Consider the following 23,429-nt stretch of genomic DNA (forward strand, 5'->3'; position numbering starts at 1 on the left):
TGCAAATCAATCCCAGAACAACAGCAAAGGACCTTGTGAAGATGCTGGAGGAAACAAGTACAAAAGTATCTATATCCACAGTAAAACAAGTCCTCTATCGACATAACCTGAAAGGCTGCTCAGCAAGGAAGAATCCACTGCTCAAAAGCCACCATAAAAAAGCCAGACTACGGTTTGCAACTGCACATGGGGACAAAGATCGTACTTTTTGGAGAAATGTCCTCTGGTCTGATGAAACACAAATAGAACTGTTTGGCCATAATGACCATCATTATGTTTGGAGGAAAAAGGGGGATGCTTGCAAGCCGAAGAACACCATCACCACGGTGCTTTGCTGCAGGAGGGACTGGTGCACTTCACAAAATAGATGGCATCACGAGGCAAGAAAATGATGTGGATATATTGAAGCAACAACTCAAGACATCAGTCAGGAAGTCAAAGCTTGGTCAGAAATGGGTCTTCCAAATGGACAATGACCCCAAGCATACTTCCAAAGTTGTGGCAAAATGGCTTCAGGACAACAAAGTTGAGGTATTGGAGTGGCCATCACAAAGCCCTCACCTCAATCCTATAGAAAATGTGTGGGCAGAACTGATAAAGCGTGTGCGAGCAAGGAGGTCTACAACCCTGACTCAGTTACACCAGTTCTGGAGGAATGGGTCAAAATGGGTCAAAATTCACCCAACTTATTGTGGGAAGCTTGTGGAAGGCTACCCAAAACGTTTGACCCAAAGTCAATGCTACCAAATACTAATTGAGTGTATGTAAACTTCTGACCCCCTGGGAATGTTAGTTAAAGAAATAAAAGCTGAAATAAATCATTCTCTCTACTATTATTCTGACATTTCACATTCTCAAAATAAAGTTGTGATCCTAACTGACCTAAGACAGGGAATTTTTACTGGGATTAAATGTCAGGAATTGTGACAAACTGAGTTTAAATGTATTTGGCTAAGGTGTATGTAAACTTCCGACTTCAACTGTATATGGTACTGTAACTATGTATCTGAATGTGTAGAAATGCTGCGTATGAGGAGTGTATGTGTGGCTGCGTGTGTGTATATGCGTGTGTGCGTGTGTGTGCGGTGCACGAGGTGTGTGTCTTTATCTTTGTTCTGTGGGAGGGCCTCCCCGGGCTCCTGCAGTGTAATGTACAAATCCCCTGTAAGACATCAGCAGAGTATCAGTCAGCCAGCCAGCCAGCCAGTCAGTCTAAGAACAAGCCAGCCGGCTATAAATGGCAGGTACAGCTCACAAGCTAAAAATAAAGGGGGGCTGTGTTTTTTAGGAATGGTGTTCCTGAATTAAACACAACAGGTGCCAAACACTAAATCAGAACGGCTTTGCCTCAGGCTTAATGTGAAAAACAAATGAACGTCAAAGCAAGGAGAGAGTTAGCTAACTCCTGAATAATGAATAAGGTAGACTCATGCTTGGCCCATCACTTAACTAGACTCGGCATGGAACAGAGTGTCTCTCTAGATCTGTTTGTCTCTTTCTGTCTCTGACTACCTGTGTAATGCGTATCATGAAATGAACCACATTACAGAATTGAACATCTAAGAACGTCAGGAGAAGATTAAATTCTGGGAGAGGGGGAGAGATCATGTGWCGTGGCTTAGAGGCCCATCTGTACCTCTGTCAATAACTCCACACAGCAGAGGGTCTGGAGAGGAGACATCTCTAAAAGCTTTCTCTGAATCTGTCAAAATGTCCCACTTCCCCTTTCCGATGTGGCAGTCAGTCAGGCCCTGTGAAGTAGCTGTCTCTCCTCTCCTCTCTTCCACTCAGAGCCAATCGGGGATTGCATCACGGCAGGACAGAGCGTGAGACCATGGTAGTTACATACAGTAAGACCGTGGGCCTGCCAGTCCGGGGGAAAATACCTCATGTTGAATGATTCATAAACACCCTGCCTGTGTGTGTCTGTGTGTTGACGTGGCTGGCCAGTAGATAGAGCCCCATGCTGTGGGAGAGTGGGAGCCCTGACTGTGCTGTGCCCACTGCCTCCACAGTGAAGTGCAGCAGGCTAGCCCTGGCTGGTTAGAACTGGGCCACGCTTCCGCTCTATGGCATCAGGCCATGACAATGCACATCAAACACACACACGCACGCACACAACACACACACAACACACACACACACACACACACAACACACACACACACACAACACACACACACACACCACAACACACACAACACACACACACACACCACACACACACACACACAAAAAACACACACACACACACCACACACAGAGGGGAGAAACAACGGCATATCATATAGCCGTGTGTGTTTTTAATGGAGTTCCCCCCTTATAAACGCTATTATCCTGAAATGGCCATTCACTGGGCCTCTCTCATTCACTGAAGTGGCTCTTTACCGGGGACCCTTGTTTCATAAGTTAGAGTTAATGTATATGATACACCAGCCAAGAGTAAGCCGCGATCTGCAATTCATAACTTCTTAATTATATGCGCCAGTCATCAGATGGGGATACTGATTGCAGGGAGAAGAAGGGAAGAGAGAGGAGCAGCGAGGTCTCGATTCCCTGGAGGACAGAAGTCTAATCACAAAACTAACATGGATAATGAAATCATAAATTGCAAAGACTGGCTCACGCCGCGATATTTCAGGAGTAGATTGTGGAGAAATTGGGGCTGGAGAGTGAGGGAAAGAAAGAAAGAGAGAGGGAGAGATAAAGAGATGGAAAGAAAGAGAAACAAAGAAAGCGAACGGGGCGAAAGAGGCCAGTATTATGGAGACTGTAAAATTGCGCCACACTGCCAACAATGTGTTAGGGTAGTGGTATTGCTGACTTATGGTATAGGGGCAGTGTACTAGCAGCAGTGTCATAGCAAACATAGTCAGTAAGAGACTCAATGTTTCCTCAGCAGGGCCAAGACTGTTTCTGGAGAATGTACGTCAGCACGAACGCGGCACAATATTCCAAGTTGTCACTGTTGGCCTTTTCTGSCTGAATGGCCCCGGTTCTCTGAATGTAGTTTCCTGTTTTAAGAGGTAAATGTGAKGTACCTAASTGCTCGATTCTGCTTGCATAACRTGCCCATTGTTTGGTGTGAGAGGAGACATTTTCTACATTGTATGGGATGTAAAGGACCTCAATTCACCTCCAAAGTCCATAATCACATCAGCTATTCATATAAGCTTTTTTAGGAGGCACTAAGCATCAAATCAAAGCAGATATGGAGAAATTAAACAGTTAAATGCATGTTTTTCTTTGAAAAATATCCATAATTCTAAGTGAGAAAAGCGCAGCATTGAGAGACACCTGTGTTTGAAGTTTTGTAAAGAGGCTATCCTTGTGTTCCACTGACTGAGGACACACAGTTTTCCTCCCCAACACATTCTGTCCAATTAAAGATAATCTTATCAACAATCTCGTTTCAGATACTTGCGATCAGGAATGAGTCTGTGATGAGACTTGACTGGGTCGTTGGAAAACAGCTTTCCTTAGAGGACTCTGTGGACAGTTTGGCATTGTGTGGTAAGAAAAGACTAAAGGGAGAAATGAACCCATCTACCCCAGCCAGTCCGCTGTCCCTCCCGTTCTCCTCTCTCCTTCCCTGCTCTGCTATTTCTCCAGACTCTGGATTCATATTCCGCCCTCAATAACAGTTCATTAGTAATGCCAAATTCATTAACCTATACTGCTGTATCAGTGGCCTGGGCCATAAATTAGCTTAATGTGGGCAGACGTATTGCAGCTGTAATAAGGGACATAAAACGTAAAGAGAAACACATACGCCYGTAGATCATAGACGGTTATAACTCTGCAGTGGTTTAGGAGGACCCACTCTGGACCAGACAGAGTATTCAGCTATCACATCAGCTCTTTGTGCTTTCWCTCTCCTCACAGGAACTTTTATACAACGATTCAAATAAAAAAACGACACAGTATATCAACCGTGTGTTTTCATTACTACTGTAACTCCTCAGGGTTTGGCAATKGAGTTATTGCATTGGTTTGCTTTTATCATTTGCCGTATATAATTATGTGAAAGACTGTGTTAAGATATCATGTGTACCTGTTAGTACTAGGCATGGAATAGATCCTCTAAMTCCTAGGGTGTGTTTGTGTAGAGAGATCATCCAAGAGGGAACGTTGTTATCAGAGCAGTGTGTAGACTAGAGGTGTCAGAAACAAATAGAGAAGCAGTGCATTCCCCTCTCCTGCTGCACGGGGAWGAGGGAACAGGGATGGGAAAAGGCTGGAGGCACTTCAAGTAGCTTCTGACAKATCCTTCTAATTGGAGAATTATTTTTCCTCCAAGTCTCTGGYATAAATCYAGTTTGTGTTTATTTAGAGTCAGTAAGGGAACAAGTAGGTTTTGGCCGTGTGGCATGTTTCCCCTCTCTCTCCCTTTCCCTAAACYGTCTCACGTCCCTTATACAGACCCTTTCTCTCGCTCTCTCTTCTCTCTCTRTCCCTCCAGTTAGTGTGACTGACGTGTGAACTGCAGGTTCCGTGTCTGTGTTGAGCACATGGAAGCAGCACAAAACAAACTGCTATTGTAAAAAGGGATGATGACTTCGGCTGTCCATGGATTACATGGTGACCTTTCCGCTGTCCTATCCCCCAGTGGTCTCGTCTAACAGCTCACACCAAAGAGCCTATTAGGCCTGGATTCCACGCCGTTGTTAAAAAGGGTCTTGTCCTTTCAGAACTCTCTCTCCCTCGCTTTCTATTTTTTCAAGCCAAGGTGGTGGAGGAACACAAGTCCATTGTTCCCTCGCAGATGGAAGTTGGAGTTACTACGGCAACAGCTCTAATCCTTCTTTTTCCCACCTTTCTTCGTATTAATGGCCTATCAAGTGCTACCTTTTAAGTCAGTGGCCAGCGTTCCGCGAGCACAGCTCCCTCGCCTTAAATTACATATGATTCTATTCGTACATAGACAACATGATGAGCTAATCGGAATGTGCTAAATAATGACGTACTGTGAGCAACTATTCCTTATCCTGAGGCCTGGTCTAAGAATAACAATAATGAGGCCATTATTAAGGATCTGACTTTAAAATGCTGCCYTGCCACCAAAACAGAGAGCATAATTGTTCTGGTGTTGTCCACACAATCAACAACTCATTGTTGTGGACTTGAGAACTAAGGGAGCAGAGAATGGGTCCCATAATGATTGGTCTGTGCTGCCATGCAGGCCCTGTATAGAATTGTCTACAGAAGAATGTCCTTGATAGACTGGTGATTTGTTGAAAGTGGTGTGAATGAAGACAACTGTCTGGCTTTTTAGAAAAATGTCCTCTTTTCTGTCTGTCTCTCTCGCCGCTCAAATAGCCACCAAGCCTCATTAGAGCAGGGCCATTCATATGGTGAAAGGCTGGAAGTCACACAGACCCTTCTGAGAGGACATGGAGAGTAACAACTAGCTAGATGCTTGAACAGGCCCAGATCTACTCCTTTCACTCATCTCTCCCTGAGGAAAGGGAAATGGCTCTATGGTCAGCCTTAAAAGACAGAGAAACCCTCCTAACTAACATGTCAAAAAGGTTTCTTTAAACAATATAAATAATCATGGAGAATAACATCAACTCAATGCGGCTGAGATGTGTTATCTTGATTAGATTCCAGCACATTWAAAAAGYWAAGAWTKGTAGSTATAKATAMATWTTCAGCTTTAATCACAATCATATTGAGGTTAATAAACACTCACATGGAAGGTGATWATTGTAGATTTAGTTGTAAGGGCTGAAAGAAACGTTAAGTGAGATGTTTTGCGTCTACATTTAACGGGTGAAAGCTCAGTGGGGTTGTCCAAACGCGGAGCTGCACCTTTTAAATGTGCTCCATTGTGAGGCAGGGGAGAGCAAGGGAGAGCAGGGGAGAGCAAGGGAGAGCAGGGGAGAGCAGGGGAGAGCAAGAGAGAGCAGGGGGGAGGAGAAGGAATGCTAAGTGGGCCCCTTTGCCTAGTCAACCTTCAGTGGATTGCATTTATTTTCATCTTGTTAGACTAAATTAATTAACAATCTCCTTGTTACACACTTTCTCCTTTCATTACATCAAATAATGGTAGAGATACAGGAGGAGGTCCTCTCTACTGGGATTAGCCAGGGACTGTTACAGATCTCTCTCTCACACACACACACACACACACACACACACACACACACACACACACACACACACACACACACACACACACACACACACCCCACACACACACACCACACACACCACACACACACACACACAATCTGCCAAATACAATCACATTGTTCTTCATAAAATATGCCGCTAAATTGAAACACTGCTTCTCTACAAACAAAGTTGGCTTCTAATGTGAGTAAGAACAGATCCATTCACTAAAAAACATTGTGCTCTAACGTTATCATTAGTCAATTCTTTCACTTTGTTGCAGACGTACGCTCTGCATGTGAGAATTTAAACAGAATGCATTATTTTCTAAGACAGTACAAAGGCTCATGCACATTATTAAATAAAGTGAACCTGTTAAAGTTCTCCCTGATGTATTTTTCACAATGATATTCCTCTGCCTGCATCAGCGCCGTTAACAACCAGCACATTTTCTAAACTGAAAATGGGATTGGTACTTTTACAGCTATTGCAACTATGAGTCAAAACAAGAAGTGATGACTCATTAATGAAAATAATTACTAGTTTCCAGCGGTATTTTAGTGAGTGACGCAGATATGAAATGTGAAAAGTCCACCTTAGACATCTGCCCCTGAAATGTGAAAAGTCACCTTAGACATCTGCCCCTGAAATGTGAAAAGTCACCTTAGACATCTGCCCCTGAAATGTGACAAGTCACCTTAGACATCTGCCCCTGAAATGTGAAAAGTCACCTTAGACATCTGTCCCTCTGTCAGAGCAGAAGTGGAACTTCTGGGCCACACAGCTGGGGAGACGACTGAGTTTAATAGACAACATGTCCTTTCAGAGTACTACACATAAATAGATGTATTAATGAGACACAAGGCTGTCATACTTCACATAATTGCACTGACAGATCCCCCTTTGACCCAATTCAGTTGCTTAAGAAAATATGTTGTGGTGCTAGCTACACTGAAGAAACATGGTCCGTCTCCCAAACCCCTCCCCTCCTGTTTCTCTCTCTCATTCTCTCTCTCCCTCCAACCCTCCCTCCCCAGGACACAACAAGCCATGGCCAAGCAAAAGGCCAAACCCTGAGGCAAAGCCTGCCTTTAATCTTGGCCTGATTGTTGAGGCCTCTGTYCTCCAATCACCCGAGCATGTGTGCGTGATATCGTTCCACTGGCACTTCTCATTTAATTAAAACAGACATTGACAGAAGGATGTGGATTAGGAACCGTAATGATGCATTTACTTAGATGAATCGCASTGTTCTCTCAGAGTAATGATTTCGACAAAGAACAAAARGATATTGTTACGAAAGAGGCTAGCAGTCAAAGGTCATGTTTTGTCTATGTGGGTCGATKTGGGTCTTCAAGTTATTGGGCTGTAAGAATCTCAGTTGGATTTAAGAGGTGTTGCTTTCTTCAGCCCTCCCCCACCCTCTGTTCAGCTAGATATCTGCCCAACTGGTGCTGCTTCAACAGGTGGCTGGAGTCAAACACAATCCTCCACTCTGTAGCATTAGTGGCCCAGTGGAAATGAATAGAGGCAACATACCTTCAATAATCCACCACATGCCTGAGTATGATCCCCAGCCTCCGGCCAACACGGGAGATGTAACACTCACTACGCCTTGGAAACGGAGGCTACATGCAAATTAAGTAGAAGAGTCTATTTAAGGACATTTCTAATAAATATGATTTTTTAAGATATATGTTTGATTTGTGTATGTGTATTCTAGATAAGGTAACCCAGATAGTTTTTGTGCTATATTTGGAATTAAATGACTGATCTATACCGCCTCTTAAATCTCATGTCATTCTGTGCTGGGCAATTGACTGAGATGTATTTTTTCTCATCGGACGTCTTTTTACTGCTGTCTGTGTTGAGAGTAAGGACACTCAATAGTAACCTTTCAAACTAGATACTAATGGGGTATTTTAAAATAGGATCTAAAGCTGTGTTATATCCATGGCATTATCACATCCTTTATTTAACCGGGTTCCAACAGTTCTGAGAAAAAAAATGCTGTTAATTTAATCAAATAAATGACCTTTTGAAAAAAAGAATCAAAGAGGATTCATTAGCTTTACTAAAGTTTGGCTGACAGCAGCTTTGAAAGGCAGATCCTGCTGCTGCTGCGTCTTTTAACGAGGCACCATTAATTAGGCTGCAACATTCAAGCCTGGAGAAAGAGAGGAAAGAGGAGCCAATGGCGAATATACTCACTTATTGACTTCCTCCGTGTTATAACAGCACAAATTCTTAAATACAATCACAGGATGGGTTTAAAAGAAAAATAGCGTCAAGGTCTAATTTTTTTGGACTTTGCGGTCGAGTACAAACACACACACACAACAGGAAACAGTACATAACAAACCAAGCCCCACCCTGACCCCCACCCCACCTGTCCTGGTCATGAGTCTAGAAGAGGGGGACAGACAAAAGCATGCAGTACAAACACGGAAACCCTAGTTTGAGAGGCACAGTACCCAGGGGTGAGATGGGGGGGGTATCTCTACACATCTGTGTGTGAGGTTAGAGTGGAAACTGCTTTCAGTCTGACTATGGAGTGTGGTGGGTATCAGTGTGAGCATGCCACGGAGAGCGCTGTAGAGGGGGAAAGGTGGAAGTGACTATTTTACACTCACAACATACAGCTGGGGTGGATTCCCAGACACACAGCCCTCCCACCGACCCCACCCAGCCAGGGAGGGACGGGATCTAAGGCTAGGTGTCGGGAGCTGGAGCTGTGAAGGGACAGATGAGTTTAGCCCCTGACCCCCTGACCCACGACTTTACAACAACAACTGAAAAAGAAACTAACCTCAGTAAAAAGCTGCTACGAAGAAAGCCCTCCATGTCAGCGTGTGGGGTTCTGCGGCAGGAGAAATACATAGAGAACCATTTTAACACTGAAAAAAAGCAACATGTAAAAAACACAGAGCAATGCATGCATCGTTCTCTTCTAATAAGGTATGTCTTTAATTAAGGCAGTGTGGAGGATAGGAAGCTCATCCTCTCTTCTTTGCATTGACGTCATTAATTCTAGTCTTTCCTCAGAGAGGGGAGTGGATTTGCATACAGCAAGGCCCTGATGATATGTTTGCAACAAATAAACCCTTTCCTGTTGATCCTAGCGCAGCCTTCTTCCTAGGCTCTCTCCAGAGTGACACATACATTTCTGTAACCACTGATCCCAGACCAGCCTCTGGCAGGGCTCAGAGTGGTAGAAGGAGCAGCCAGAGGTGGTCCAGCTGTGTGGCGAGGGCTCTGTGGCTTCTAGGAGCCCCACCACAGGGGCCCAATGATGGGACATGCACCGCCAAGGAGGCGGGAGGGTGTGGTTCACAATGTCACTGTTCGGAGAGGTTGTTCGGAAGCCTCGCCCGAAACATTTTGGAAGCACATGGCTGCAAATGATTCCCAACAGGTTTCATTAACCTCTGTTATTGTTCTTCAGAATATATACTGTATGTACAGTATATTGTGATTTTGGATTGCTGTGTGCTTCTCCTTAAGCACTATCATCAACATATTATTACAGAAAACAAATTGGGAGTGGAGCCGTGGGGTGGAGGGTTGGAATACAAGTACGTCAGTGATATCAAAACTATAGCCTAAAATTTGAGTAATTACCAGGAAATTCCCTTTTCAGAGAGACTGTAAAACCAGCCACGAGCTTCCCTCTCTGACAATGGTAAAGTCAGCAAAAATAAATATGTACTAGTCATCACACCAATTCATAGAAAGACACACAGTGTAGTTTCAGCTTGTTATTCAATTGTCTCGGTATTACACATCATCACATCCCTGTCCTGTAAAATACATCGCCATCTCACCAGCATCTGATCAGCCAAGAGCTAAAGCTGGAGTGTGCTTTTCAAAACCCATGTTAGAAAACGCAATACTCAGTAGCGGCAAAGAAAAAAAACCTGCTGAAACTAATGAGTGTTTTCTCCTGCTGTAACAGTCGACTCCCTTGCAGACGTCATCATAAATAACACACATCAGAGCAAAAGAGATCCAGCATCTTGGCCCTAAATGCTTTCAGTTTTTGGGACATGGGTGTAATTTGCTGTTTTTTCCTCTCCTCTCCTCTCCTCCAGTGAGGCTGTGGAGACAAAGGCACTGAGAGAATGGAAAGAGTGACAGGACCAAGGACACTGTGCCTTTCAGGCTAGCCTGGCCAGCACTTAGCAGGGCGTTGGACCCGCGAGACCCAGTGGGCTCAGCCGACACTTTCTCACAATCAGGTGTCTGAGGAGGGGGTTAGGCCAGTGACGCCGCTCTGCTCTGCTCCCCGCTCCACTACACTCAGCCCTGCTCTGCTCTGTTCCCCACTCTACTCAGCCCTGCTCTTCTCAGAGCACATAATACCAACATCACACCAGTGACAACGTGAGAAAACAACAGTCAAATCATGGCGAACCGATCAAGCGTGTCTCCTCACCACTCTGAGAAGTGTTAAAAACACACACACACTTCTCTCTGCACCTCCTCTCTCTCTCTCCTCTCTTTCTCAGTCTTCTCTCCGTCTCATCTTTAGTAAGGGGACTGACTTGAACACAGAGAGACACACAACATAACTGCATAATAGACCGTCATCATGTGCCCCAAACACACGTTTGGAGTTTAGATTCCTTGATAACAGGTTAGCAAGAGAGGCAACAAGGCTATGGAAAGCCACAGGRAACTTAAACTAACCTAGATAAAACCCACTGAGTGAATGGACAGTGAGCCATAGGCTGGGTTCCTTTGTCATGACACTGAATGCATGTCTCATGCTTTAGTGGCTCCACAACATAGTCTTCAGCAAGCTCACTGTCTAGCAGAGGACCAGCCTGCCACCAGGACAGGAAGTGCCAATACAGAAGGGCCTGTTTCTCTCTATCTCTGTCTGTCTGTCTCTATCTCTCTGTCTGTCTGCCTGTCTCCTTCCCTCTGCATCTCTCTTGCTGCTTGGACACATTCTGTTACTGTTTCACAACTATCTTTCTCCTTCTCTCTTTTTCTCTCTTCCTCCCTCTTGTCTCTCTGCCTGTGTTTCCTCAGCAGTGTGTGCTGTCTAAAACTCCATTGTGATAATGGAGACAACTGAAGCACGTCGCCCTACGGAAGTAAAGATATGGTTTGGAGACCGAATTCATGAAAAAGCGACTGAGCCACATTGTATTTGCTCCTCTCCATAGATCCATAAAGAAAACAGGGGAGCCTGGAGTTTTAAACTAAGAGCAGGCCACATTTCAAGGGTAGCGTTTTGGTGAATGAGAAATAGGGAGGATAGACATCAGTGTTAAAGACAGCTAGCGCTGGGGCTCACGACAGCCTTTTCGAAGAACGGACCTCTGCCAAAAGCTGTCTCTGCCCAACCAACTCTCACCATCTGCAGTAAATGTGCTCCATTAAAGCAGCACCATATGGACAACAAGCTAGCTATTAACACAGCTTCAGCACGTCCCCCTAACCTAGCACAGATTTCAAACTTCCAGTCAAATTGACTGCTGAATTAATGCACCACCACAGCCATGTGGGTCTTGGCATGGAGCGCTGCTCCCAGCTTTCAGTCATTAACAGCCCAGGCCAGCTTASAGCTGAGCAGAGCTGAGCCCAGCGGAGAGAGAGACACAGCGGCCACCTACATACAGACTCTACTCCACCATGTCTGACTTGGTCACTGGAAAGTGACTTTTAATTAATGGGAGAGTCTGGCTATAACCTATGCCTACATGTCAGCCCAGGYAGTTKAGAGAGGAGARKGGARAAGAGGAGTAAGAGGACCGATGTATCCAGGGGGACATGGAGGACCATGTCCCAGACAACTCTGGACAGCACAGGGAGCAGCAGCAGTCATTAGGCTGAGGGCTTGGTACTGTCTGTGTCTCAGTTCTTCCACAGTGATGGAGGAGAGAAGAGGAGACTGCTCCCTAGCTGGGTGATGACGTAGAGCCAAGATGGCACTGATTAACCAGGGTGTGGGGACGTTAATTCCTCTGGGCCAGGCGGCCATGTTGACGCCTCTCCTCCTCTCTGAGTCATGGGGGGACCCACCCACCGCTCACAAAGCTCTCCTCTCTTCTCCCAGAGCATGACGCCACGGCTGCCTGCAAGCCCTCTGTTCTCCCACTCATAAAACGAGCATAACACCACACACACCACACACACACACACACACACACACACACACACACACACACACACACACACACACACACACACACACACACACACACACACACACACACAAAAGCTCTCTCTCTTTCTCACACACACACCAAATCAATTACAGCTCTGTGTCTTTAACCCGGCCCCATAGGTTCAATAAATTATGTTTGTTTATTTTTTTCCCTCCTGTCACAGGTCCTTAGATTCTGTTCATAATTACAGTGGAAAACACACTTTCCCTCTCTCTCTAACAGCCTGGATGTCTACAATGCCTTGCACTAACTCAAACTACAGGAAGGAAGGCACTGCTAGGCTACACAATAGTAGGTCTTTGTCAATAGAAAGTGCTCTTTGGTAAAAGGGGTAAATTGGACCCCAGAGTGAAAGAAAAGCAGCCAACAAATGCAGTGGCGGCAGGTAGCCTAGTGGTTAGAGCGTTGGGCCACCAACCGAAAGGTTGCTAGATCGAATCCCTGAGCTGACAAGGTAAAAATCGGTTGTTCTACCCCTGAACAAGGCAGTTAACCCACTGTTCCTAAGCCGTCATTGTAAATAAGAATATATTTTTAACTGACTTGCCTAGTTAAATAAAAAAAATGGATGTTAAAAAGCAAGGAGGACCAAGGCACTCTTCATATAATTAAAATGCCTTTATTTGCATGGTATGTTCAATGGAACAAATATTTTAAAACTCTGACGTGTTTCGGCAGCATGGCCTTGGTCGTGTCTATTTGTTCCATTGAACATGCCATACAAATAAAGGTATTTTAATGAGATTAAGAGTGCCTCCTTGCTTTTTACTTTTTACTCTTTATTTCTTAGGAAATATCGTCATCTTGATGACTCAATATTGTACTCCATAATCATAACGTCCTCTGTGACCCTATTTTGTGACCTCATGTCAGGCTAAAACAGGAGAATGGAGGGAGAAAAAGTACAAATGATAAATCCCAGGTAATTAGGAAAYATTTGGCTGCTGACTATCCAGTGGCTGACCATTCAATGAGGACTTCGTGATGAGGTGAATGTCAATGGGATGGTTTAATTGAGAATGCTATGGTCAGTTAAGGTCTATTTGTCTGGTGTCAGCTTTTTGTCTACGGTGTGAGCATGTGTGTGCGTGTGTGTGACTGTGCATGTGAGAGTGCATGTGTCATACCTACACACTTTTGAGAAATTACCCCAGAATTACACTTAACACACATACATAGTATAACACACACACACACACACACACACACACACACCACACACACACACACACACACACACACACACACACACACACCACCACACACACACACACACACACAACACACACACACACACACACACACACACAGCACCACACACACTTGGATGTGCCACTCTTAGTTCTGCTTAATCATATAAATTTCTGCAGAGTTCTGGATGAAGAGCGCTGCTTTATATTAAGTACCTCTGCTCTTGGCCAGTGATGATATTAAGATTCCCTTGTTGAGCAGCGATTACTTTCTTTTCTGATAAACCAAGCTCTGGGTGTAATTGCCTTGTCATTCAGAAGATATTTCATATAGGAACAACTGCGGTGTCTTAATTCAGGCAATTAATTAATGTGATCCCATGGGGGTTATATTTAAAGTGGGATCCTGGTGGTGGGAAGAGGAGGAAGGGAGTGGGTAGGAAGGGGGAGCAAGGGTGAGGGGGGGGTAAGGAGGATCTGTCTGACAGGAACAGGATAGAGTTGCTGTGCTGGCTTGGATAGAGAGAGACACTAAGTTCAACCTGTGCTGGGGAAAGACAACAACCACTACCTATGAGGTACTTAACACATTCCTTCAGGAGGACACAGGGAATGGAGCCTTGCATGTTTGCAGGGACGGGGTTGATGTTTAAGATAAGGCTACACTCATACATGGTGGGGACAAATTTGCGTTCTCCAGTCTGTCCCAATAGTGTTCTAGTAGATAGGAGGGCTGTATTAATGACGGCTGAAGACGGTCTAATTAAATGCATTTCAGACCTCTCAGTCGCCAGAGGAGATGTGTGAAAGGGTGGCCCTACTGAGCACTGGGAGAGGATTAGAGAAAAAACTGTCCAAGTATCGCCAACATCCCCAGTGTTTTCACACACACACACACACACACACACACACACACACACACACACACACACACACACACACACACACACACACACACACACACACACACACACACACACACACACACACACACACACACACACCACACCACACAAGCTAGACTAAACCTAACGCTTGACTAATAGTGATAGTGTCCCATCTCTCCATCCCCCCGAGCTAGAGCTGCCAGATGAGTAGTGAATTAATTTGTGAGGCACTCCAACATTAAGAAGGTGTGTTGAAAGGTGTCTGCTCATGTTTCAAATTAAACGGGCTGCTGGTCAGCATTAGCACCTTGGCACCCGTCGGCAGCCGCTTGCCTCCGACACATAGGGGGCTGGGGAGGGAGCTGGGGAGGGGGCTGGGGAGGGRGCTGGGGAGGGAGCCTATCCAGCGTTCACACTGGAATAATTACAACATGTCAGGAAGAATTMATTTCYTCATTTTTCAAAAGGATACACAGAAATTACCATGTTATTATATGACAGAGTCCCTGGGAGGATTGTATTAAATGTGATTTCTAGCACAGCCCACACAACAAATTAAAATGAGAAATAAGATGGAGAGAAGCAGGGCAYGGAGCATATGTTTATGGCAATGACTGAAGCCAAGGGACCAGAAACAACCATCTTCATTTCATTTTATTTAAATCAGGCCGACACAGTGTGTCTGAATGACAGCGCCTGCTAATGGGCYCAGATTACAGGCTCCTTGGTATTAGCACAGAGATCCAGCCACTTAGTGGGGGAGTAACGGACGCTAGCTACTGGGTCGGGCTACACTACAGCAAGACCATCTGAGCATAATGCAGACATTAACACAGGTTTAGGATCCTCCAACCCCGCTCCACCCTCCAGGACAAACAAGGAAACAACTTTACTGAGCTTACAGTACATTCGTGTTGAGATCAATTAGGCAGGGTGGTTATTTCAGACAGTGGCAGCTGATTTCTCAGAAAGATCAACTGACGATGCTTACTCACTGTGAGCTGTTCTCAACCTTCATTCTTCTCATCTTAATTAAAGCCAGTCACAGTGAAGCCATGTAATTAACTTAAAGAGTAATGACATTATACTATGTCCAAGTCAATCATTCCCCATTAGTTTTGGTGTCTAACTTCTTCAGAAATGTAAATGTAAGTTTACAGCAAAAAATGTATGTTGATGCTTACAAGTGAATGACCCCTAGAAGAAAGACAAAAACCCTGGAGAATTACACCACGAGGAGAGAATAATTATATCCAACAAAATGATTTTTTCTGTACTGTATTGACAAAGATAGCCTAAACAAAAGTACATTAAATGCGGTAGCACCTTTTACATAACTCAAATAATAAACATCGTAACCATGGGGGGACTTTAGAGATCCCTTCCCAGCATCCCCCTCCAGACAGGGCTTGGGGGTTGCGGGGTAGGGAGAAAGTAGATACATGGGACCCGTGGAGGCCTTCTCCCTCCTGTCACTCTCCCCTCTCCCGGGCTTTGATTGGGCTTGTTAGCTAAATCCAATCCAACCCAGGCATGGAAAGAAAGAGTTTTAAACTCTCCCGAAATGGCCGTCATTAGAGCCCAGCACTCCCCTGGGCTCCACAAACTTAAAATAATTTCCGAATCAATTAACTGGATACTCTCAACGCAACGGGCATTTCACACTCCAGGGTCGGAGCGCATTATCAGCCGGAGACGATTCATGGCGTTTTGGGAGAAAAGTTCATGGTTGAAATCATTAATTCATTTGACCAGACATTTAGTTATGCATTACTTTCCACAGCTGGGGAAGCGAGAAGATTAATGGCATGTTCTCAGGTCCCGTTTTCTGCAGTATATAGCTAATAGSTGAAACTTCTCTCTGTCCTACAAGGGCTGCAACTTGAGAGGAAGGAAAGCAGCCAAGTCCATACTAGGTTTCATTCTACAGAGAATCAAATAAAGCACATCAAGCCATCAAATCAGGCCTCATATCTAATAAAGCTGATAGGAGGGTATAATCCCGATAACAACAGCATGTTGCTGGGATGGCAGCTCATACAGAGGGGATTGAAAAATTGTCATATCTAAAGGGGTTAGACACAATGTCACCAAACCTTACAACTAACAGGATCTATCAGGGTTATATGGCGTTAGGGAATGGAGGCATACTGTATCTACATACCTGTACGGAAACTCTTTCCTGACAGATAAAGAAATCTGCCAACAATCAATTTGAATATTCCCAGTGTTCCTCTGGAGCAATTGAAACCAAGGCTGATGAAATTAAAATAACTTTGTCAAGCAGTCTCCGTTTATCTACACCACGGGTCATAATCAGTGCAGGCAGTGTCAGTTGGCTGAACCAACAGGCCCATTTGATACATAATAGATGAGAAGATAACCAACCAAAGGTTATTCATTTTCATTTTGTGGTGAAGTGCTGTTTATTTAATTTCTCAGAAAACATCTCCAGCAGATCGTCCCCATGAGGGGCATCAGTGCTGGACTGAGCAAAGCCCAGAGTGACTGCTGTGTGTCCATCACTTATTACATGATGACACACACTGACAAAGAGCACATTCGGCCCTCCACACTTGGGTGTTTCCAAATGAGTTCACACAGGAGTGATGAAATACATCGTCCAGCAAAAGAAGCCACACACCGTCAAAATGACTCACCGCCTCGTTTTATGATGAATTAAACATGTAGATTCAAGTTGCATAGGATTTAGATGAATGAGTGTGTCAGGTCTGGCTGAAAGAAGAGCACAGGGGAGTGGAGCAGGCCTTTGGAACATCACACACAGGTCATCTAAAACCAGTAAGACAGGGAGACACAGTGAGTGTGGTACAATCTATTCTAATGCACACTGACACTTCTTAAATAACAGTGCGAGCAAAGTACTAACTGTCCAATAGTTTCTCTTCAAATGGGAATATTTGGGTGCTGTGTTCAACGACAAACACTTACAATCACTGAATAACAATTTAATAGAACCTTTACAATTATATTACGTTATGTCTACAAGCATTTTTCCCACAATGCACCATATTTTCTGCTTCGAAGAGAAAAGCTCAGGTGTTCGTTCCATTGGCTATTCACTATCAAGGTCCTCATGAGTGGGAGCATCTCAAGTAATGTAGGAGACCTCTAAAGTCTACCTCAGGTCCGTACACACATTGTACCAAGTCATTTATTCAACACACACATCATTGGGAGCATTTGCTGTTCCAACAAAAGCAAACACACACACATGCACCTAAACAGTGGACAACAAGGCATACCCTGTTACTCAACCAACTGTACCTATGCCAACCACATGGCTGATGTTTTCTGTTCTTAGTCAGTAGCTACTGTAGTTATCTTTTTCCCTTTGGTCCAACAATAACCAACCGTKTTATTCCCAAAATAGAGAGAGGTAACCTGTAACTTGTCAATAGCAATGTTAAAGTCTTGGGTCCAGGCCTTTCTCTCCAGAGGAAGCAGTGGGGACCACTGTTGTTTTGGTTAATTTACTACTAATACTACAAAGTGTAAAGCTGTGGTAGTATCAGGAGCTCACCAGTGTTACACAGTGTTAGCACGCAATACAGTCTGGCTAATGAATGCTCTTTCCATTCGTTTATCAACTTTTTTCACTGAGCAGTATTAATTGGTGATAAATTAGAACTAAACAAGTGAAAATTTATAATATTTTCTAAAGCGATAGAATCAAAAAAGGACTAGACAGTTCACAGCCAGACTGGATGTTAAACTAAATAAATAGCGAAATGATATCTGGATCTTTTTTTTGTTACCTGAGCAGCTGACCGATGTGAACCCTATCATTATAGTAACAAAGAGCGACAGGATGTGATAATGGCTTGACTGACAGGCTGGGCAGACAAAGGTAGTAATCACTGCTAAGGCTTTGTTATTCAACCATTCTGTCTGCTCACTGGAGCTAAAGACAAGCCCACACTCCCTTCAAAACAAATCAGAAAACCATAAGCCAGTTTGGTTTAGATGGGAGCATTGATCTGCACTGAAGACAATTGTGTTTGAGGAGAAATGGCAGAGATAAACCGTCGGTATTAGTAAATGGCCRTGAACTTTGAGATGGGATTGACTCTTATCAGTGCCACAGTTGATTATGCAGGACCAACAAGGACTCCTCAGCCACATTAATATCATTCAGTCCTGCCTCTCCAGAAACCATCTCCAACTGACATTTGAAAAAATATTAAAATCAACTAAACTTTCTTGGCTTTATTTGCTCAAGAAACATTTTCTCAGATACATTTTTTATTACAACAGTGCAGCAGAGAGAGCTCCCATTAAAGGCGTATTGTAGCAATAAAGTACAGCCATATACTGGCTGTTTTCGGAGGTGCTGCCTGCGTTTCCTGAAATGGACTCTTTCTTCCCTCTTGTGAATGTTCTTATTGAGACGACACGCAGCCATAAACTACTAATAACAGCAGCCGACATTAGCGTAGAGAATAGAATCAAAAGCACTATACATGCTACTATGGAGGTAGACATGGAAAGTGAGGAAAAGAACCAAGACACCTGGGTTTAGTTTTCTAAGGGCCTCAGAGGTTGAGGTAAACTCACAGAGTGTTCACAAGTCTCACAAGGCCTTGACGTCATTAGCTAGCCTGACTATGCATGTACGTGTCACAGTTCCATGGTCTTCTATATACAACTAAAGCTAGAATACAAGAACGTTGGTGTCAAAATGCACTTTAACCTCAGATTGTGTGCAGTATTTTTTTATTATTATTAGAAATAAAAGCAGAATCTGAAAAAATACAGATTCTGTACCTGAATAAACAACTCCAAAATAAACTTTTTATACAAAAGTATGTGGACACCTCTTCAAATGAGTGGATTCAGCTATTTCAGCCACACCTGTTGCTGACAGGTGTATAAAATTAAGCACACAGCCATGCAATCTCCATGGACAAACATTGGCAGTAGAATGGCCTTACTGAATAGCTCAGTGACTTTCAACTTGGCACCGTCATAGGATGCCACCTTTCCAACAAATCAGTTCGTCAAATTTCTACCCTGCTAGAGCTGCCCCGATCAACTGTAAGTGCTGTTAATGTGGAAACGTCTAGGAGCAACAACAGCTCATCCGCAAAGTGGTAGGCCACACAAGCTCACAGAATGAGACCGCCGAGTGCTGAAGCACGTAATGCGTAAAAATCTTCTGTCCTCAATTGCAACACTAGGGAGTTCCAAACTGCCTGTGGAAGCAATGTCGGCACAAGAACTGTTTGTCGGGAGCTTCATGAAATTACTTTTCATGGCCGAGCAGTCGCATACAAACCTAAGATCACCATGCACAATGCCAAGCGTCGGCTGGAGCGTAAAGCACGTAAAGCACGTCGCCATTGGACTCTGGAGCAGTGAAAACGTGTTCTCTGGAGTGATGAATCACGCTTCACCATCTGGCAGACCAACGGACTAATCTGGGTTTGGCGGATGCCAGGAGAACGCTACCTGCTCCAATGCATAGTGCCAACTGTAAAGTTTGGTGGATGAGGAATAACGATCTGGGACTGTCTTTCATGATTTGAGCTATGCCCCTTAGTTCCAGTGAGGGGAATTCTTAACGCTACAGTATACAATGACATTCTAGACTATTCTGTGCTTCCAACTTTGTGGCAACAGTTAGGGGAAGGCCTTTTCCTATCTCAGCATGACAATGCCCCCGTGCACAAAGCGAGGTCCATACAGAAATGGTTTGTCGAGATCGGTGTGGAAGAACTTGTCTGGCCTGCACAGAGCACTGACCTCAACCCCATTGAACATCTTTGAGATGAATTGGAACTCCGACTGCGAGCCAAGCCTAATCGCCCAACATCAGTGCCCGACCTCACTAATGCTCTTGTGGCTGAATGAAAGCAAGTCCCCGCATCAATGTTCCAACTTCTAAAGGAAAGCCTTCCCAGAAGAGTGGAGGCTGTTATAGCAGCAAATGGTGACCAACTCCATATTAATGCCCATGATTTTGGAATGAGATGTTTGACGAGCAGGTATCCACATACTTTTGGTCATGTAGAGTAAGTCTAAATTGTAAAAGTGACCATGTGAAGTAACAATATAAGCTTATTGTGTAGCGTCCATTATATTAGTATTTATTTGTGTATTTCATTCAATGCAGGTGTTCAATGTGGATGGAAGACTCCAGGGGTAAAAGAGAAATCTAACTGGATAGTCTTCAGAAAGAAATCAAAATGGAGGAAAAAGAGTACTTACACAAACAGAAAGACTAAACCCCCAGCACCCAGCAATCACTGGTTAGTTGATTTTGAACTCATGAAAGTGACCTGAAATGAAGAAAAAAACAGACAAAATATATAAATGTCTCTTTGTCCATCTTTAAAAAATATATACATTCATTCTTTATCAAAACAGTTAAACAATCCATCCCAGACATTCAATTCAAAACAACATATTTTATGGATACGTAATAAAAAAATAAAATCTGTACAATCAGTAAAATAACTTTATTTGCACATATCAAAACAAACTTGGAGAGGAAAGGAGAGAGAGGGAGATAGGAGGGAGGGGGGTAAGGAGGAGAAGGTGATGCTGGCCCATTGTCAGAACATCTACAGCTGAGGTAAAACAGCGTTAGTAATGAAAGAGTTCGGGACCACGTCCTAGACAATGTTTAAAATCCACTTCTCTAATACCTCATTAATCTGTCCTACAGCCAGTAGATTCCACTAAATACATGGCTTTCATATAAAGTGGTTGTTTTATTTAATTTTGACTTTCTTTCTTGAGCGCGGCAGGCTAATGATTTATTTAGCAGCATGCTCTGCTAGTGACGGCATGTCTCTCTCTGAGCCACCGCCAGAGCTCTCTGTTAGGAAAACACAAACAACCCGAAGCTCCTGCAATATGGACATACCAGTTTTAGCCATTATCTAACCCGGAATTTAACATCAATATTTCTACCTCCATACAGTGGAAAATAACACACCAAAACAGGAACCACAACAACATCCAAAGTGAGAGAGAAGTGGATGTGATCATTGTGCACAGCCACAGCGCAGGCCTGAAACGGCACAAAGCTCATTGATGTTCATTTCCTCACATTATCTTGTTTTTCACAACAAGCTGCGATCTCATTAACAGCTGATTTATACAATTACCCTGCTTCAGCAGCGCAATTAAACCAGGACAGAGGTTTTTAAGGTCACACTTAATTGATCTGCAGTAATTTGTGCTACTGTACTTGGTCTCCTGCGGCTAGCAAGGAATAAAAGACACCAACAGAGACAGAGAAATATACCAACACATTTGCAATTGGTGTGAAAGTAGAGAAAAGAGATGTCAGTAAGAGGGAGGAGGGTTAATAGAAGAGGCCAGGGAGAAGAGTAGTCATGAATGGATCTGAATGTGCAGCCTTGAGACGAAAGTAACAATAGGAGAGGAAGCCCACAGACTGGCCCTGACTGAATGGGAATCTGCTGTCATCTTTATAGCCTCTGAGCTGACAGTCAAACCTCTCAAAGGACCCAGCCTTCCTAGCCAGCAGGCTGCCAGAGTCCACACTGTCTCACCTCTCTGCACTGTACTGCACACACACACACAACGGACAGACACGCGACAGCACAGGGTCAGAGATGGAAAAACAGACACACACACACACGGACAGCAAGATGGACAAATAGAGAAAGAAACAAAGACAGAAAAGACGGACAGACATCTAAACACACACAATTTTACTTTTAAACCCACTAAGGGCGCTCTCCACCCAGACATCATAGCACTGTATTAAAGACAAACCAGGGAGGTAATTCAATAAACAAGTGTTTCTTTATGAAACATACACTGAGTTTACAAAACATTAGAACATCTTCCTAATATTGAGTTGCACAATTCATGTCTCAGTTGTCTTAAGGCTTAAAAACCTTTCTTTAACCTGTCTCCCCCTTCATCTACACTGATTTAAGTGGATTTAACAAGTGACATCAATAAAGGGTCGTAGCTTTCACCTGGATTCACATGGTCAGTCTGTGTCATGGAAGAGCAGGTGTTCATAATGTTTTGTACACTCAGTGTATAACATCTGACTCATTACCGTTAATAAATGAGAGCTAATAAACGACAGCTCTTTTAATTGCAGGGGGTAGAAATTAACAAGCCTTTGAATTTATAATGTGATGTTAATTGAAACAATGAGAAAGTAACAGACAAATAGAAAATATGTAATTTTGTTAATCATGCTTTTTATTTATAAAAATCATTTGTCTGGAGAAAAATGATTATGATTATAGATAATAAGAAAAACCAGAGTGATATTACAAATAATTAAACAAATGTTGTAATCCTCTGTGTGAGGTTTCAGACAGAGACTATTGTAGTGGTGTGGTACAGTACAGCAGCTCTTTTCCTGCTGAGAAACACAGCCTACGGGCTGCTGGGGAATACCAGAGATGGGAACCCTTCCTTTCCCTAATGAGACGATCATGGATTCATTAAAACAGAATTCCAATAACTCCAAATTCATTTATTAGTTTCCCCCAACACTTTTATCACCCATCATTGTGTCCACAATAACATAGAGCCTTTAAATGTTGATTTTTTTACTCAGCTGTTGCAGAGAGGGTGGTGACAACAAACCGCACTGAAACACAACACACATAAACGGAAACTAACACAAAGTTAACACATACACACACTGAATGACACTATTTCTTTCGCTTAACACACAAACATTACACTTTCACACACACACACACGCACCCCACACGCACACCACACACACACAACACACACAACACACACACACACACACACACACACACACACACACACAAACACACACACACACAACACACACACACACACAACACACCAGCTGTCTGCACTACTGGAGTACCCGAGACATCGGGGTGGTGAGCTATCAGCCAAATAGATAATTCTCATTAAACCACAGGTGGACAGTCAGTCAGGGGGTTGCCACACATTACAGACAGCACGCTTAAGAAAAATCACATTTATCTATGCCCACACTAGAGCTCAGGGATTGATCTGTCAAACAGAAAGCCCTTTGAACAAGCCCAACA

At 43.8% G+C, this 23,429-nt stretch overlaps 1 protein-coding gene across 1 annotated transcript in view; it reads right to left on the bottom strand.

Moving 5' to 3' along the window:
• LOC112069865 (transcription factor SOX-6-like) overlaps window positions 1–23,429 on the bottom strand; it is a 259,626-nt gene that overhangs the window by 204,716 nt on the left and 31,481 nt on the right. The window contains 2 exon segments of the mRNA XM_024137247.2: window positions 8,927–8,977; window positions 20,605–20,675. Coding sequence (XP_023993015.2) covers window positions 8,927–8,961 — 35 coding nt within the window. The 5' untranslated portion in view covers window positions 8,962–8,977; window positions 20,605–20,675.

The sequence above is a fragment of the Salvelinus sp. IW2-2015 genome, unplaced genomic scaffold (genome assembly GCF_002910315.2).
Source record: "Salvelinus sp. IW2-2015 unplaced genomic scaffold, ASM291031v2 Un_scaffold1137, whole genome shotgun sequence".
Lineage (NCBI taxonomy): Eukaryota > Metazoa > Chordata > Actinopteri > Salmoniformes > Salmonidae > Salvelinus > Salvelinus sp. IW2-2015.